This window comes from Xiphophorus hellerii, chromosome 14 (genome assembly GCF_003331165.1).
Source record: "Xiphophorus hellerii strain 12219 chromosome 14, Xiphophorus_hellerii-4.1, whole genome shotgun sequence".
NCBI lineage: Eukaryota > Metazoa > Chordata > Actinopteri > Cyprinodontiformes > Poeciliidae > Xiphophorus > Xiphophorus hellerii.
This window is the reverse complement of record NC_045685.1, coordinates 11,276,493-11,295,872: the sequence shown is the minus strand read 5'-3', so window position 1 is coordinate 11,295,872 and position 19,380 is coordinate 11,276,493. Positions and strand designations below refer to the sequence as shown.

The 19,380-nt window shown below is 39.1% G+C and overlaps 1 protein-coding gene across 1 annotated transcript; it reads left to right on the top strand.

Moving 5' to 3' along the window:
- Positions 1-427: 427 nt before the first annotated feature.
- mmp14a (matrix metallopeptidase 14a (membrane-inserted)) lies at positions 428-18,313 on the top strand. Its single transcript, XM_032582262.1, has 10 exons — positions 428-915; positions 12,387-12,535; positions 12,771-12,893; positions 13,066-13,373; positions 13,458-13,619; positions 14,204-14,343; positions 14,493-14,631; positions 14,720-14,870; positions 15,730-15,845; positions 15,997-18,313. Exons 1-10 carry the CDS (start codon positions 838-840, stop codon positions 16,302-16,304), a joined length of 1,674 nt encoding a protein of 557 aa, XP_032438153.1. The 5' UTR covers positions 428-837; the 3' UTR covers positions 16,305-18,313.
- The last annotated feature ends 1,067 nt before the right edge of the window (positions 18,314-19,380 follow it).

The window sequence follows — 19,380 nt, the reverse complement described above, 5'->3', positions numbered from 1 at the left end:
GCTCTTCCAGGTCTAATAAACAAAATAAATATTTATTGATGGCTAAAGACACATAATGACTTTGAGAAAGTGTGAAATTAAAACATCATTTAAACATGATGTGCAAATAATGTACATTATGTTACATTATTTCCTGTACTACTTCATCATTTCTAATAAATCAATGAGAAAATTGATTTTTTTTAAAAACTGCTAAATAAAAGCAAAAGTATTTTGTCTTTTCACAGCTGACCTAATTAAACATTACTGATTAAGAGTGAAAACACGTCACTCGGGCTATTAATAATGAATACATTTGCTCACGTACATATATATATAAAAAAAAGTCATGTTGTACTCAGCATTTCATTGCTGGGTGTTGTTATGAAGAAAAACAGAAATATTCCATAAAAACGTGCAACGCGCAAACGTTGTGCGCACATCTGGAGGAGGACCTTCAGGGGAAATTCATCTGTCCGTCTTCTCTCTGTGGACGGACGACGTCCACACAAGCTGCTGGCAGCCTTAGAGAGCAGAACTGAGGCCAAACTGCGAAGCTTCAGTTCACACGGCACTTCCAGCATCTTACTTTACGCTTTTAGCGCGCTCCGTGGGTCGTTTTCCCCTGCTTTTGACTCCAGCGGAGCGGCTTTTGGCGCAGGGAAGCTGTGCGGTGTTGCTTCAAGTGTCCATCCGGAGTCGACAAAACTTTCCTGCCACGTTTTGAAGCAACGTCGGTCCTTTTATTCCGCCCCTAATTTTATCTCCTTTTTCAACTATCGTCGCTGTGTTTTGAGGGGAGTTCGGCGTCACTTTCCAGAACTTTGAATCTCTGGGAGGTAGTTTGCAGTCTTCAGAATGCTGCCGCAGCTGCTCAGCCTGGCCTGCTGTCTCTTCTGCTTGCACTCTGTCAACGCAAATGTACTGAAAGCTGAGGTAAGCGAAGCGGGAAAGAGGTGATATATTCTCTTTAAACTGTGAATTGTTATATTTACAGGTACTGAGTTTTACTTTGGGATCTTGCACTCAGTGAGTTTCATGGTTTTGAATGTCTCTTAGGAAGTCTCTGCTGAGCTGCTTTGTTCTGGGGGAAAAAGTGTGTGTGTGTGTGTGTGTGTGGGCGTGCGTGGGTGTGTGTGCGTGTGTGAGTGTGTGTGAGGAGAGGGGTAATGGGTTTCATCTGCCAGACTGTATAAACTGGAGGCCTGGAAGTTGCTCTGAATTCACAACAACGCAACAAGATACAGTCAAAATATATGGATTCAGGATTGAGACTCCATAGGCTACAGTTTGGTTCCTCTTTAATACATTACATTTACTTTAATACATCTTTAATCTGCAATCTTTTGTGCAATGTTGCAAATGACTGACCATGGGCATCCCGAACGTCACCAATCAGGGTCTCTGTTTTGCCATTCCAGGTTCATAACGTCAACAAGTAGAAATAAAGTCAAAAATATGTTAACGTTGTTGTGATTGTATATATTTTTCCACTCAAACATCCAGATTTTTCAATTAGTTTTTTTTTTTTTTGTTAACACTGTATTTGAAGGGGTGTGCATAAGACTGACATAAACATGAAGGAGTCTTTATGAATGGTTATTTGATAAATACTGACACTTTTAATGCAAAGTTGTACTAAAACATGCATTGACGTTCAATTAAAAAGTGAACTTTGCATTGAAAGTGTCATTATTTACAAAATAATGCAAAGTTGGCCATTTTAATGGACTTTTTATGCAACTTTTAGTACAACTTTGCATTAAAAGTGTCAGTATTGGGCGTGCTGTGGTGGCGTAGGGGATAGCGTGACCCACATTTGGAGGCCTTGAGTCCTCGACGCGGCTGTCGTGGGTTCGATTCCTGGACCTGGCGATATTTGCCGCATGTCTTCCCCCCTTTCTTGTCAGCCTACTTTCATATAAGGGACGTTAGAGCCCACAAAAGACCCCCTGGAGGGAAGGAAAAAAAGTCTCAGTATTTATCGAATGACATTTCAAGACAGCAGTCATAATCATGCATGAAAGTGTTACCTTTTTAATGCATAAATACAAAAGTTCAATGTAAATATGCAGCCTACAGGCTTTAAACACAAAACGGATGGATGGATGGATGGATGGATGGATGGATGGATGGATGGATGGATGGATGGATGGATGGATGGACGTGAAAGTGGGTCAGCATCAGTGGAGGACTGTTTGGCAGCTGTTTCTGCTAAAATATGCAGCATTCAGCACAAAGTAGAAATAACATGTCACAACAATTTATCTCACAAACCAAACACTTAATTTGCTGGATATCCCCCAATTCCTCTCCCCCGCCCCAAAAAAAAAAAATTAAACAATCAGCGTTACTGGACGTGTTTACAAGAGGATGTTTTGCAGTTCCCGCTGGACACAGGATGCATGAAAAAGCCAACAGAGACTTTAGTCACTGACCGCAAGCGGCTGGCGTGTGAGTCAAGCCAGACGAGGTGGATAAGTCAGCCGGTTTACAAGAGGCCTGCAGCACGCACACTGACACACTGATGAATATCTGTAAACACAGCGGGGCTCAGGGCTGCAGGATGGCACCTGGAGCCTGCCCTGCACCAACACAGCTCCTCTGAGGAACGATAACGCTTCAGGAAATGTGTTTGTTTGTTTTTTTCTTTTTCAAGCACGTATCAGATAAAAATGGAGTTTGTTGTTTGCAGATGCTGCTTCGCTCAGCGTTGCTGCAGAACGAAGACAAGCTCGAATAATTATGGCTTTAGGATTACATCATTGCACAAAACCTGTAATCAAAAGTTAGATGCGTTCCTGTTTGGGTTGGACCAAACGACAACGACATAACAATTCAGCTAAAATAAATGTTCAGCTGAGGGGAAGTGATGCTCTCTCTTTTTTCTTTTTTTTTTACTGTTTTTTGAAAGAACACATTTCTTAATAATTTAGACTTAAGGGGGAAAAAAGCTGAAGTGGCAGAAAAGATGCGTGATTTATCCGTGTTTCTCAACATCAGACGTTCCCTCTCTGACTTCATTATGACGAGCAGACACACTTAATCCATGCCGAGTGAAAGGAGGAGCCCCACCAAGAGAGAGAGAGAGAGCAGACTTTTAAGATTCTTAGAAAATAAAAAAAAAGGCTTCTCCAGCATCTGTTTTCATTCACCCTTTTTGCCTTTGTAAGCTTTCTCGACTTAAATAAAATGCTTAGTTGGAGCTGGTGAGCAAAGGAAGTGGTCAGTCGTGAAAACAACACGTCTTATACGGCAGGAACTTTACTTTCTGGCTAAAAAAAAAGAGGTTTTGAGATTTCTTATTAGCATTTGGAGACACGTGTTACGACCCCAGCTTGGGATCAGAGATTTGTTTAAACCACATCTGGACTGGATTGCTTTTATCACAACTGGTGATGTAGCATGAAAGGAAAGCTTTGCTCAGGGCCTGATGCCTGCTGATTTGACAGGCAGCTGCTGTCACTTTGTGAAAATAATCATCTGGAGCTGGTCTAATTGGAAACCGATGCACTTCAAGGAAGAGACGTCTATCTTTGAGCTGCTAGCGGGGGGGGGGGAAAGGTCCAGCATGGTGTTACAGGATACATGAAAGAAATTTCTAGAAGTTCATTCCTGGATGATTTTTGATCAAAAGCTGCATTCAGGGGGTTTTGGGTTCAGGTTTTCAGCTGGTTAGGTTTGCGTCAGTTGTCCAGATGTGCTGACGCAGAATCTGGCCTAAATGCACACAGATAAAATTTAATGCACAAAACTGAAAGCAAATTAAGTCTAAGTGAGTCCTAAGTGGAAAATAAAAATGATCCATCAGTTGCTTTGGTTTCTAGAATAACACACTGTTTGACAAGGACAGAGAGATAAATAACAAGTCAAAAAGTGAGTGCACTTGTTTAACGATAAATGTTTGTTAACGCGGCTTTTAAATTGATTTCTCAATAATCATAGACATTTAATTAGCAATATATCGATTTCCAAAGTCTTTATATTGCCTCCTCTTTCCACGGAGTGTGGTCCTGAACTCATTGTGCATTTGCTCCTGACCCAATTAAAATAACTCTGAGCAAACGTATACTGTTAAATATTGTTTATTGCAGAAATATAACAGTGTTTACTTGCAGTAGACCATGAGTAAATTATAGAAAATGACTTTAAATCACAGCTTGTAGAAGCAGATTGGAAGGTTTTTGTTAGGAAGGGTTTCCCTTTGCTAAATAACAATCAAGTCAACTGAACACATTTATGTCATATTTTCACTTCTTCTTTCTGGTCCTTTATTAAGATTTTACTGACCAAAAGAAATCACTGAGGTATCATAGAAAGTGCTATTTTTGGCATTTTTCATATGACAACATAAAAAAACAGCCTAGAAATCAAACATAGATCATTTTAAATGAAGTTTTATGAAACCAATACTAATATGTACTGTAAATACTCACTTCCATGTGTTTAAATACATATTGGCAGCAATTTATTAGCGAAAAGCTTATTACACATATGCAACATTCTAGCTGTCAGTATCAGTAATAATGCAATATTAGTTATTTGTAGTTATTCTGTGATGATGAAATGCCATAAAGCACCGTAGAGGTGAATCACACTGAGGGGAAACTCCTAACAGCTGACATCTTGTTTTTATTTCTCCCTAGTATGTCTTTTTTAAAATTTTATTTAACCAGGAAAGACCGAGAGAAATGTAAAATCAAATTTACAATCACGATCAAAAAAAGAACCGCTCAAAACGACATTGAAACACAAACAAACAAGAGTAAAGTCACACATCGTTAAAAGGTTTTAAACTATAAGCAAAACTTTAAAAGTACAGAAATTTGTTAACAGAACAATTAATTAATTAGCGGTCAAATCTAAGACTATTTGTTTAAATTGAATCACTTTGAATCTACTTTAAATGCTGCTGATTTTGGAATATTCTTGAATATTTGTCAGTAGGAAGAGTTTTTTTATAGTGAAACTGAAGAATGTTGGATATTAGATATAAGACGTGAAGGATCGCTTTAGAAAGGAGGATGTGCCAATTATTGGCACCAACAAAGCAGACCATCCAATGCTAGAACACAAAATATTGACATTTTAGGCTTGTGATGAATCCCAAACCTTTAACATTATGAAGATGTATTTATAAAAGCTACATCATCATAATCGAATAAAGACGTAATAGTTGCAGACAGAAATCTTTTCTGTGCCTCAAAAGAAAGACGAGACTTGCAACAAACTCTAAATGTAGTTTAAGTGAAAGTTTCCAAACGGTGATAACTGTTGATAGATGTAATATTGATTATTGGTTTTCCATCACATGGCAACACAGAGACACATAAACATGCACACAAACCTGAGAGTAACAATTACAGTCTTTGTTGGTGGAAACCAGAGTACCCAGAGAGAACCCAGGCATGCACAGGGAGAACATGCAAACTCCATTAATCATAGCTTTATATATAAATAAAAGAGTTAATTAAAGATCAGTAATTGTATTTCTTTTAAAAAAAAGTATTCCATAAAGTGAATTAAAGGGTAAATCTCTTCATGTAAAGGTCAGAAACCGTTTTCTGGATGCAGCTCATTAAACTGACTTCTTGTGGTATTTTTAATATTTCCAGTTGCACATTCTGTGGAACGAGTCATCAAACGGACTGAACTGTTTGACCAACTTGAACAGGATATATATATACATATTTAAACTGGAAACCATGTTGGATAGTGTTGATGTGAGTGCTAACTAGCCGAACGGTGCCAAGAAACGAGGGTAATATAAAAGTCGGGCACTCATGAGCTGAATTCTGTGGTTTTTTTCCACTGGCATGGAGAGAGAGGAACAACTGACTCAGTTTAAACACTAATCCCGACTCCTCTGTCTCTGTCCACTCTCTTCCTTAAAATACTTTTACTTCTGCTTCTTTCCACTTTTAATCTGTTTTTTGGATCAGCTTCTCCTTATCTGTGCATGTTTTCTCAACGACATTAAAAAGAAAAAAAAAAAAGCAACCTTAAAAGCCTTTACCTAATCTCTATCTCATCTCCAGTCGTATTCTTATGGTTCCTGTTGCACAAACGGCGACCTCCCACGTGTCGCCTTTTTCAGTAATACCTATAAAAGTGCTTGGGATTTTTTTTGATTCATCACGTCCGTAGAGCCTGCAGGAACTTGTGGTCGACTTCGTTTTATTTTGATTCAGGAAAACAAACCGTTCTCATAAGAATGCGAGTAATTTCGTAGAACAGCATAGCACCCGCCTACAGGTCCTGTGATGGCTGACAGCCAACAGGGGAATAACATTCATCATGCACGACATCATGGTCACAATACCAATTTGGTGGTTCAGGGTTGATGTTATTTTTTACTTTTTATTTTTTAATTGTAGACCTGTTGGAAACATCCAGCTTGTTTGTGCCGACTTTGGTTTGTTGCACTGATAAAATGCTTCACATGGGGCAAATTTTTGTTGTTACTTTTGTGACAAAAACTCTTTTGATTTTTTTCTGTCATAAAATGTTGCTGAAGTACTCTGAATAAATTAATAATAGATCAATAGAGAACTTGCAGTGAAGTTAGCCTGTTAGCGTCTAAACGTAGCATCACAACCAAAATAATAAAACACTAGTCGGTGTCAGATTTCCATTGAATTATTACTTTGAGTAACGGAATCACAATGATATATAAATAATATAAAGTCTGTAACATGATTATATAGAACAGAAAAGCAACAGTTGTTCTCTGTTTACATTGATTGTTATGTTTTTAATAATGCTTTCATTTGTTACTTAGACTAAAGCAAAACCATTCAAACAAATTTTATTTAAGTGTGATACATTTTTAAAATACTCACAACAAATGTGTAAAGGTACTATACAAAAAAAAGTTAACAAAACATCTAATTTATGTACAGAAATATTTAATTCAGATCAATCACACAGAAAAAGTCAAATTCTTGGATTCCAGAGCTGAACTAGTTATAAAACAATCTAGTTCCATTAAGTTCAGTCGAGTCGCTGATCAGCATGTGGTGACAATCAATAGTTTCCTGCAAGCTTTCACTAACTTCGTAACAAACCCTGATACCAAACTCCTAAATTTAGTATTAATCTTTAAGTGGCTATTGAATGAAACCTTTGACATATTTTATATGCAGTAGTTCTGGAAGAATAACAAACTAATATTTCCCTGCTTAGTAACTTTCTTAGGTTGCCAACTGTAGATTAAAAACTATATTACCTTGGTTAGAGTGATGCTTTGCTCTCCTTTAGTTTCCAAGCAATGACTGATCGTTATGTCTGAGTCCGGAAATATTTTCAACCAAACAAATTCTACCTTTTGTGGGAATCAAGCTAAAAACCTTTCATTAACCAACAGTTGGGCAATGTGCATGGACAGGTGGGAGAGGCAGCAAGGAGGAGCGACTTCTCTTTCTGCATCATCATTTGCTCTGAAACCTGAACTTTAGAAAACCTTGGAGCGATAGTGGAAACCGGCCAATACCTGCTTATGGTTGCTTGTGATAAATTTAGGCAAATGAAAGGAAAAAAAAACAAACGGTGATTTAAATAATAAAGCACCTGTATTGAATTTATAACTGAGACAGATTTTTGTGTAAATATAAGTGTATTGTTTGACCTACACCCTAAGTGTTGGGTTTCTGAATCCAGTTCTCGAAGGTTTTAGAAATGATTCTGCTCCAATCCAGCCGGTTCACACAACTGAACTACCTCCTTACCACATCAACAAGTTCTTCAACGGCCTGGTAATAAACCATTGGATTGATTTAGTTCTGCTACACCAAATAAACATATAAAACAGACGGGACACCAACATGATGGACTGGTACTGGACACCACTTTCTAAAATAGACTAACAGTTTTGCTGTTGTCGGTCCACACCCACGAATTACTCATCTCGCAAAAGCGTAAGGACGCAAACATAACATGTTTTGCATGAAACAAATCAAAAATAGACTTTTTATTAAAAACAACCTGTAAAAGGCACCAGATTTTACTTTCTTACACCTTACAGCTTGTTTTTTGTGTTCCGTCTTACAAGACAATATGCACACGTTCCTTAACATTTTAATCCAAATTACATTCTCTACCTTTCCATTAATTCTTTCCTATCGTCTATTTTGTACGATTAATTTTTTTGTGCATTGTTGCAGCCATGATTCAGATTTTCCGGCTCAGCGACAAGAAAAGGATGATTCTGAATTATTCTTCCTAGAATGCGGTTATGGCGGCGCTACAGGATCTATACATAACGTAGCTGTTTGACTTCTAGCTCATCAGATTGGTCTTCTTTCGCTGCTGGTGCATTATATATATCTAGACCACACGTCAGAGTAAGACCCGGCGTTGTGTTTACCAAACTAGCAGCCAGCCCTTTGACCACACATGGTTGTGTAGTAAGCTATCTGGCCAACAATGGCAGCCATGTAGAAGCTTGGATAAATAGGAGCTTTGATGGAGGCTGCTGGGAGTTCCAGAGCAGGGGAGAGGGGGGCATGCTGGGATACCTGGAAGGCCAGCCGGAGGTGGCGGCGGTGTGCAGAGCAGTTTGGGAGCAGTGGAGAGAAGTGGAGGTCTTGATGGTTTGTGGGAAGGGTGTTTTTATAGAAGCAGACACGTCATCCGACTGGAGCCACAGGGCACACTAGGTGCAGTCAGCCTGGAGACAGAGAAAGTAAACTTGTGCGAATCAGTGGATGAAATAAATTTACTAGGTGCTTAAATAATCCTGTGAAATCCCGGAGAACTTGTTAGACTGAGTGAGGAGATATGGAGAGAAGGGGGATTAGGTGCCCCTCTGCAGCCTGTCATAAATGAACCTTGTTCTCTGGTTCACCACATGACTAACAGTGGCTGTGTGTGCACAGGTTGTGTACTCTATGGCCTGGTAGTCCGAGTCGGTTTCTACATTTCCATCCTTCTGCTTCGCCTTCCTTGTTTTCTGGGCCCGAAGAGAAAAGCAGCACATATGGTGGAAAAAGAGAGATAGCTGAGGTTTAGAGGATGCTAAAGAAGGAATCCGTTGGAATAGCACTAGATAATTTGTGGTAGAGAGACGCAAATGTGCGTTAACTCTTCGGAAAAATCTGCCTATATTGGAAGAGTGGCCTGGTCAAAATCAAAGTGTTGATAATCTGTGGCAAGACTTTAAAACTTATGCCTTACAGACATTCTCCATCCAATCTGACTGAGATTGTAATATTTTTCAAAAAAGAACGAGCAAAGCATTTCTCTCTCTAGACGTTCAAAACCGATAGTTATCCCAACAGACTTGCAGCTGTAACTAGAGCAAAAGGTAGTTCTACATCTATATGTATATATCTACAGTATATTTACATAGATATTAGAATACAGATCTTCTATCGACACACAGACAGACATTTTCTTTCCCTGCACCAGTAACATATGTGTATGTAGCCACTTGTAGTTTTTCAGTATTTTTCTGAATGGCTAAACTGTTAGCAAAGCAACTACATTTTGTTGTCAAATTCACTGCCATGTCTTTGTGCGATGACAATAAAGTGTAAGTTTCTAAGTCTGCTGTTTGTAGGTTGTGGATGTTGAAAGCGCTTGTATTGTCGTTAGCATCTTTAGCCTAGCTAAATATGTCCTACTGAAATCTTTTTTCTCAACAAACCCTCATTAAACCCTTTGTTTTACTTTTAGGAGAAAGTTGGATATAATATATCACTCTGAGACTTTAACATTTGATAAAAGAAAGGGAATTAGCCTAGCTGCCCATGACCTGCCCTCATGCTAAGCTAACTGTGTCTTGACTGATCCAGCAGTTTGATAATTACATGTCTTTGAATCTTAAACTCTCTTCTTCTTTGACAGTGTGTTGGTAGACCACCAGCTGTAAACGATGGAAAGAGAGGGCTAACCATTTAATGTGCTAACACACATAGTTGTGGTTTTGGCTGACACGTCGACAGAGGACAGCAGACAAGATGGTAGCTGGTAGAGCTGCAGGTCAAGCTTTGAAGAACTCAAATGTTGCTGAAATGTTACTTTTTCCATCAACGGAGCGGCCAGTTGTCTTTGGCAACGATTGTCTAGACAGATTTCTGGGTCATCGCGACTAAAATGACATCAGTGTTTACAGAGTGTGTGTCTAATTTGACTCTAGTTCTTCTGTCTCGTTCTAACCCACAATAAAGTTTCCCTCAACGAGTTCAGCCTCCATCACAGGGACATTTTAGGAGCTGGTTTCGCTTTAAAGAGTTTGTAAACGGGGCAATGAATCACAAGAAAGGAGTAAGACTGTGAATTTAGCATAGTTAATATGCTGCCGTTGGTTAACCAGTTATTTCAACACAGAGACACAAACACTTTGTTCGTCTGAGCCGAGAGAAGCAGGTCCAGACAAACTCTGAGAACCGAGGGAGATCAGACAAATGCCCACACTTCTCCCTTATGAGGCCCAGCCTTTCTGTTTTCAGCAAAATCACATAATTGCTCTGTGAGTTTCAGGAGTTTTCATTTAAAAGACGATTAATCAAAATATGACACAAAAAAAGTAAAGCATTTCAAAAACACTATTGCTTGGTGTTGTGTTTGTATCGATGTTATCAACTTATTTGGAGCACTTTTTGACTTCAGTTTCCAAATGTTATATTGTGTTTGTTTTATGTGAACATTTATAGTGACACACGCCAGCGTACGTTTTGCTTTTACAGTTTGAAATAATTAAAACTCTGCAGATTCAGCTATGTTTAAAGGACTGGGGCATTCCTGCTTTCTCTGCCATTATCTGTATTTTGAAGTTGTTTAAAGTTAAAAGTCATGACTCATAATATTCAATCACGCCGTCGCTATATGTATGGCAACATTAGCCATTTATCATGTTAAATACCCAATGTTAAGATGAAACAGGCAAAGACTTCTTCAAGTTGGGAATATCAACATTTTGTAAAAGAGGTCATGTTAAGTTGGATCCTAAATATGTCATTTCAGTAAAAGGTACTGTGTTATTATCACTTTAAGATGTTTTCATATTTAATTGTATAAATCCCTACTAGAGGTGATCTGTGAAACATTTTCACACCTACATAAAAATTTCATAGATTGAATAAAGAGTTGCCTTTAAATAAATGTGCAAACTTAAGTTTTTTCCCCCATTTTTCTTCATTAATGTCGCACTGAAATGTTTCAGATCGTAAACCTCAGCCTCATTTAAGTGTGAACAGCCCTTTCAACGTCATGCCATATCATCTCAATCAGATTTAAGTCCAGAGTTTGACTAGGTCACTACTAAAAGTTGCTCTTTGTCTGGGACTTTTCTAAAGCAGACTCGTTGGTTTGCTTTGGATAATCTTCTCCATAACCAAACAGAAACTGAGTTTAAGGTCACAAACCGATTATAGTATATTATCCTTCAGGATTCTCCGACAAAAAGCAGAATTTGTTCTTCCATCAGTTGCAGAAAGTCATTCAGATCCTGAAGCAGCAAACAGAGTACAGACCATCACACCACTTCTGCTCTGTTTCACGTTCACTATCATGAAACTCTGTCACTTTTACTTGAGACGTGAGAAGAAACAAACCTTTCAAAAAGATCCGCATGTCCTTTATGTTTGTTTTGGTCAGCAGGGGTTTTGGCCTCAGAAATCTCCCATGTGTGCCATTTTGGCTCCGTCTCTCTTTCTTATTGGTGAAACATGAACACTGACTGTAACTGAGGCTGGTGGGGCCTGCAGCGCTTCAGATGTTGTTCTTGGTGCTTTTTCAACCTTCTGGACGCGCATTGAGTTTTTCCTGTTAGGCTGGTCGCTCATATTAAAGTATCATAAGTTTCCATCTGTATATCTGTCTGCTTTGCGTCACAAAGCTGTAGAAATGACATCATAACCGCCGATAGACAGACCGATGTCTTGTCTTGATTATTTATAGGTCAAATATAATGTGTTGCCTTTTGAGGCTTTTTCGTCTCCTTCGTTTTGTCAGACAGATTTTATTTAAGTGCTTTCTTGAGTCATGTCCGGTGTGTCTCTGTGTTGCTCTGTGACGGACTGGTGACCTTTCACCCTGCCAGTGATCACTGGAGACAGGCAGCTGCTTCGGATGGATGGATGGTTTCTTAATTCTGGGTGTAGCTAGTAAGATTTAATTTAAAAAATAAAATAAAAACATTTAATTCATGATTTAACAAGGGACTCAAGCACAAGTTGAGGTATTTATGTTCAGCCAACGAAAACAGGAAAGGCAATTTATTTTCTGCCCATGTGTGTCATTCACTTGCAGTTCCTGCTTTGGTGTACGCTTCCATAACAAGTGAATTTCCCCACTGAGATCAATAAAATAAGTTTACATTTGTAATCTGAGGAGGTGCACAAGAATTTGTCTAATCAGTCTTTCTCTTTCTTTTGCTCTTCTTTGTTGATGTCTCACTTTCTTAGGCGTGGCTGCAGAAGTATGGCTACCTGCCGCCGGGTGACGTCAGAGCCCAGGCCATCCGTTCACCGCAGTCGATTGAGACGGCGATCTCAGCCATGCAGAAGTTTTACGGACTGACCGTCACTGGAACCATAGACACCAACACGCTAGAGTGAGTTCTGACTCTGATCATTTAGTCATTCAGAGACATGTTGAGTTTGGTTTTTTTTAAGTCCTGTATACTTTAGGGCTTTTTGCTTTTCTTTTAAAAATGATAAACAGCTATTTTCTGCATTCCAAATTGCAATAAATTTAACTATAAAGAGTTTTTTCTTATTCTTTATAGTTAAAGAGATATTACTCCTGTTTTTAAACCTAGATATAATATTTATTTATGCTGCTTCCAGAGCAATGAGTCTGCCGCGGTGTGGCGTCCCGGACAAGTTCGGTCCAGAGCTGAAAACCAACCTGAGGAGGAAGAGATACGCGAGGCAAGGTCTGAAGTGGGACAAGTCTGAGGTCACCTTCAGGTCAGAATTCCCACTCATTTTCTTCTCCTTTATTAACTGCCTTTGGTGCAAATGAAGACGATTTAACAGCTTTTGCCCCAACAAAGTACCAAGTTAAACATTTTCAGGTCTGTGATCTGTTAGTTGTGCCTGGTTTGTTCTCAAACGGTCTTTCCTCCGTTCTCCCCGGCAGCATAGAGAACTACACCCCCAAAGTGGGCGAGAGAGCCACGTATGACGCCATCCGAAAGGCCTTTAAGGTTTGGGAGAGCGCCATCCCGCTCACCTTCAGGGAGATTCCCTTCAGCCAGATCAGAGGGAAGGTCGACAAGTACGCCGACATCATGCTGTCCTTCGCCGACGGCTTTCACGGCGACAGCACCCCGTTCGACGGAGAGGGCGGCTTCCTGGCACACGCTTACTTCCCTGGTAACGGCATCGGGGGGGACACGCACTTTGACCTGGCCGAACCATGGACCACCGGCACCGCGGATCAGGGAGGTAAGAGGAAAACGATGATCTGCTGCTGTAAAAACTAAATCTACCCATGCATTTCTCACCTTTTGTCTCTCTGTCTCTCTGCAGGAAATGATGTTTTCCTGGTGGCGGTCCATGAACTGGGCCACGCTCTGGGTCTGGAGCACTCCGACGAGCCTTCAGCCATCATGGCCCCCTTCTACCAGTGGTTCGAAACAGAAAACTTCCAGCTGCCGGACGATGACCGCCGCGGCATCCAGGCTATTTATGGTTGGTGGTTTACTTCCAGGATGATCTGCTGATGAGTTGATGATGAGGATATAAAAAATTAAGCATTGAAATAAAACACTTTCCGGGTTCAGTCTGGAGTTTGATTTCAGTATTTTCCTGGTCTGGAGAAAAAAGGGGGGTGGAGGGGAGAATGGAAAATATTTGTATTTGCAGACTGTATCACAAAGACAATTTTCTAACTTCCATTCTTCCTCATTTTCTAATTTGTTTGTTATTTATTGAACTTCTTCTTTCCTTGTTTTCATCTTTCCTCGTGTTATTAACAATCTGTAAACAATCTGCTTGGGTCCTGTCTTGTGTCCTTTGTTCGCTGTGTCCTCCTTGACATTTCTTCCTTCATTCCTAGTGTGATTCTCTCCTTAAATTGATCCAACCTTCTGTCACTGTCCTTTCTTTCTGTTTCCTTATTTTTCCTTAATTTACTCCTTCCATGTCTCCTTTCTTACTTTACTTCATTCCTTAAGTTCTTCCTGTCTGCCATGTTTCACATAAAACCATCTTTGTGTATAAATATCTTGCCATCAAACTAACTATTTCTCATTTCTTTCTAAATCTCCCTTCAGGCTCCAAATCTGGAGTTCCCCCTCCTCCTCCTCGTCCCACAAAGCCGTCCAAGCCTGACAAACCCGACGAAGGCCCCGACATATGCGAGGGACACTTTGACACCATCGCCATTCTGAGAGGGGAAAAGTTTGTCTTCAAGGTACAGGAAGTGAAGTCATTGCAGAATAAATGAGCATCAGCTCATTTATTCTGTTGTATTTTTAGACTTTAATCGGCATTGAAACAACTGTAGCATCATGTTTGATGATAGAAGAGGGGAGAAATGAACCTTCGTGTCTTTGTTTGCAGGACAAGTGGTTTTGGCGTCTGCGTAACGACAAGGTCTTACCCGGCTATCCCAGGCCAGCCGGTCAGTTCTGGAAGGGCCTTCCTTCAAACATCAACGCCGCGTACGAGAGGAGTGATGGGAAGTTTGTCTTCTTTAAGGGTACGTTCCTCCTGGGATCGGAACAAGTTTTCCTCTACTGCTATCATTGTAGGTTTATTAATTGTGTTGTCGTTATATTTGTGTCCAGGTGAGAGATACTGGGTTTACAGCGAGTCCAGCTTGGAGAGGGGTTATCCGAAGAGCATTAAAGACCTGGGCACCGGTCTCCCCAAAGACAAGATCGACGCCGCTCTCTTCTACACACCAACAGGACAGACGTACTTCTTCAAGGGAACTCAGTGAGTTTTGCTTCTGTTGGACTTAAGATGAAGTTTCACTAAACTCAGGATCCCTCATTTCCACTTTTCCAACATATTTTTTGTACATTGGTACAGATGTATCGCCCTCCCTGATAAAGTTGTTGATGAATTGATCTTTTTTTTTACAGCTGCTTAATCGCTGACAAATGCCTGAAATGTAATTTTTCAACAAAATCCCTCTACACATTATTGACACACCTAACAATCCCTATAAAATTAACTGTAGCTAAATAATTTTGACCTTTCTTTAGGTAGGAGCATTGAACTGGTATTCCATATTTCAGGTCAGATTTAGTAATAAAATGGTAATTAGAAAATCGCAGCAATGAAAGGCATGTTGGAGTTAGCAAGTATTCGTATTAGCCATCCGATTTACTACCATCACAAACGTAAATGACTAATTCCTAATGTAATAAAAACTTGGCTTTTTGAGCTTTTCATGGTGGATTCAAAAAGCTGTGGGTCTGTTTCTTTCCCAAAGACCCAATCAGGGCAAAACTCATCACAAACCTTTTGAAACACAAAGATATTTTCTAAAAGAATTTTTAAAAAAGAAATCACCTGGCTCTCCATTAAAATGTGTTGGTCATTTAGCATGATAAAGATCAAAAACACATGGCTAAATCCAGACCAAAATAGCTCACCAGACACAAAGTTAACCTTCGGGATGATATTTAGTTGGTTGCAATATACATTTTTGCCACTAGATGTCCCATTACTCCTTTAAAACTCTTATAACCTTAAAAAAACAACTGTTGTTTCTTCAATGTGTTATGTCTTTACATCGTCGCGGTTGTTTCTGTTTACACTGATCGCATGTTGTTTCCATCACATGTAGGTACTACCGGTTCAACGAACAGACTCACAAAGTGCACAGCGACTATCCAAAGCCCATCAGCAAGTGGAGCGGAGCCCCAGATAACATTAAAGCTACATTCATGAGTGAAGATGGATGTGAGTGCAGACATTTTACTGTCAATGCATAAGCTAGATATCCTTCAAATATGAAGATACTGTAATTCATTTGACCAATTTCCTTCTGTTCACAACACGGTGATGTATGGAAACTAAGATTTGTCCTCTTCTGCATCGTCTGTTCCTTCAGCTTACACTTACTTCTACAAGGCCAACAAGTACTGGAAGTTCAACAACCAGCACATGAAGGTGGAGTCCGGCTACCCCAAGTCGGTGCTGCGCGACTGGATGGGCTGCGACAGCGAGGAGCCCAAGAAGGGCCGGACGGTGATCATCATCGAGGAGACGGAGGGCGGCTCCTGGGTGGCGGGCGTGGTCATCCCCCTCCTCCTGCTGGTGCTGGTGCTGCTCACACTGGGAGCGCTTTTGTTCTTCAGGAAGTACGGCACGCCCCGACGCCTCCTCTACTGTAAGAGATCGCTGCTGGACAAGGTGTAGGCGGCGCGGCGCGGCTGGGGGGCCTGACAGACAGACAGACTGCACAAAGAGGGACAGAGCGAAAGAACGGGAGGAGTCTGAAGGAACCGAGAGCGCAGCGAAGATCGAGGAGGAGAGCGATGCAACTGTGGGGAAAGAATGACCGACTGGGGGGCATCGAAGGGAGACGACATGTTGGGAGGTTTGTAAGTGCCACAAAAAAAAAAAAAAAAACGAAGAAAAAAAAAACGCCCATGAAACTGAAATCAGGAAAAAGTATATTTGTATTTTAACTATTTACATGTTCTGTTTGTGTTGAAAAATTCAGACCTGCATGAATAAGTGAAACGATCAAAGACCCATTCCTTCATTTTTATCTCGACGACTCCAGCTGAACTGCTGCCTGATTCTTCTAACTTTCAATTTACTTTTGTTTCTGTTCAACTTTCCTCAGAGATTAAACATCTTGACATTGTTTTCCTTTAGGTTCTGCAACAAAACATTTTATCTTCACACTGTTGCTTTAAAGTTAATGCTAAAGGGCTTAAAATGAGACAGTTAGCACAAAATCAGCACAAAAAATACGCTAGTTAGCAAGTCTTCTTCATACAATTAGATTCAGAAATACAGCTGAAACCAGATATTTACATACTCTATATAAACCAAAAGTGGGAATTTTTTGTTTCTTTGTGACTTTTTGTTGTTAACTTGTTACATTTCAGAAGATTAATTGCATTTTCTTAGGATTTGGTAGGATTGTTATTCGAAATGAATGACTTGCTCAAGTTTCTCACAATAGTTTGCAGGAACTTTGTCCCATTCCTCTTGACTGACCCGGTCCAGCAGAATCGGGTTGATCACATTTCAAAACACTGACTTTACTTTCCTTAAAGCCATTTTGAAGCTAGCTTAGCGCTAAGACTTGAAGTCAAAAACTTTCATCAAACTTTAAATTCCTGGCTGACGTCTAGAGATATTTCTTCTTCATCACTGAGTGGACGACCAAGATCTCTCTTTATTCTATTATCTACTTAGTATAAATATTAGTGCTTATTAGAACTGACTTAAGACAGGAACGTTTTTATTTCAGGCAATAAAAATTAAACGTTTTCAAGGCTGTTATCAATATCTGGCTTCACCTGTAAGTATCTGATGCAAAATTTAAGTGTAAGTTTTCCAACAATTAATGTTTTAAAGAAGAAGCTTTACTAGAAAAAAAAAAAGAAGGTACTAAATTTTTTTTGTTGTTTGTTTTTTGGTACTGATGTGTTTTTTTTATTACTCTGTTCTCTTTTTACTGAATAAAATGCTCATTTATTATTATCATTGTGATAAATATTATTTGTAAAGATTGATGGGTTTGATGGAGTTGTGTGTAGCAGCTTATCACTTATTGGTATTAACTTATGCAGACTTGAACTTTGGTAATCAGTCGGTCAGACTTCATATGAGATGCTGGAGAAAATGAAATGAATCCAGAAAACAAAATGCCTTAAAAAAAAAAAACAGTTCAGGAATCCTTCTTTACTTCTGTAAATTGTGAAATTTATTTCAAACTTCAGGCATTAAAATGTGCATTAAAACAGACTCAGTGCAAGCAGTCGGATGGAAAATAGATTTTCAAATGTGATGCTTTAACTTGAAAATCCAGTGCTTTATTCTTAAACATGAGCTAATAATGGTTTCCACAATACAGTGCAATTTTTATTTTTTATTTTTTTCATTTTAAATTGTCATTATAAATATGATTATTATTGTTGTTGTTGTTGTGTTGGGAAAGTCCGGTTTTTGTTTTGGTTTTATGTGTTGTCATTAGGAGTCCTGCTGGACAGAGGCGTTACCATGACAATGAGGGAGACGAAGCCCAGCTTCCAATCAGATCAGAGAAACGTGAGTTCAGGCAGATTTCAGAGACCATCCAACATCCTGGTTACGAACTTCAACGCCGATGGTGATCAGTGATCAATGACAATGATTATGGTAATGATATTTGTGATGATCTTTTAAATAAAACAGGATGAGATTTTTCATTTGTCTGTTTTTGCTTTTTTGTTAGACAAAAATAAACTACTTTTTATAGCACAAAACTGATCAAAATAAACAAACTTTGGAGAATGACATCATCCCTGGTTTGTCTGTGTTTTTTTTTTTTTGTTAGATTAAAATAAGCTACTTTTTAAAAGCACAAAACAAATAAAAAGCAAAGTTTGGGGAATGACATCATCCCTGATTCGCTTCCCTCCTCGGTGTGAGATCAACATCTGCTGTTTTTCTGAGCTTCTTTCCCAGCTGGGGGACGTTTCACGCTCCGCCGGGATCATTTATCTGCTTCAGACTGCTGCGGTCAAAGAAATAATGAACAGCTTAAAGAACGGGAAGCTGCATAGAAATGGTCAATTTTATTTTTATCCAGCTTCCTTTTTTTTAATTCCAAGGAAATGAAGCCAATGAAAGGACTGAGAAATAAAAGAGCAGATTTCCAGAAAACCAGCAGATTTCACTTTCAATGTGACTTTATCCACTTAACAATGAAGAGCCCACTGCACTGAACCCCATTGAAACCTTGTTTCCTTCCCAACATTGATCTCTGAACACTTCCTGAGTTAAAACATTAGTATTGTTGTTTATAAATGAACATTACCTTGTTTTCTTTGCATCATTTGAGGTCTGAAAGCACTGCATCTTTTTTGTTATTTTGACCATTTCTCATTTTCTGCTAATAAATACTAAATCACTGGTTGGAATTTCGGAGACATGTTGTCAGTAGTTCATGGAATAAAAGAGCAATGATCATTTTACTCAAACATAAACCTATAAAGAGTAAAATCAGAGAAACTGAACATTTTCCAGAGCTGTAAATACCCTAGAAAAAACTTCCCAGAAAGTTTATCATTTATTCCTACATGGTTTAAAAGAACAACCATGGTACATGTTTATTTTGTTTAAATAGAAATATGTTTATAGACAATAAAAAGAGAGACATTAGATCCAATCACTTAAATCATCTTGACTGTTTTTAATCTGTCCCTTTACTTTTCCATTAATTAACTCATTTATTTAAAAACATTAAAATGTGTCTGCTGATGTAACTATGTTG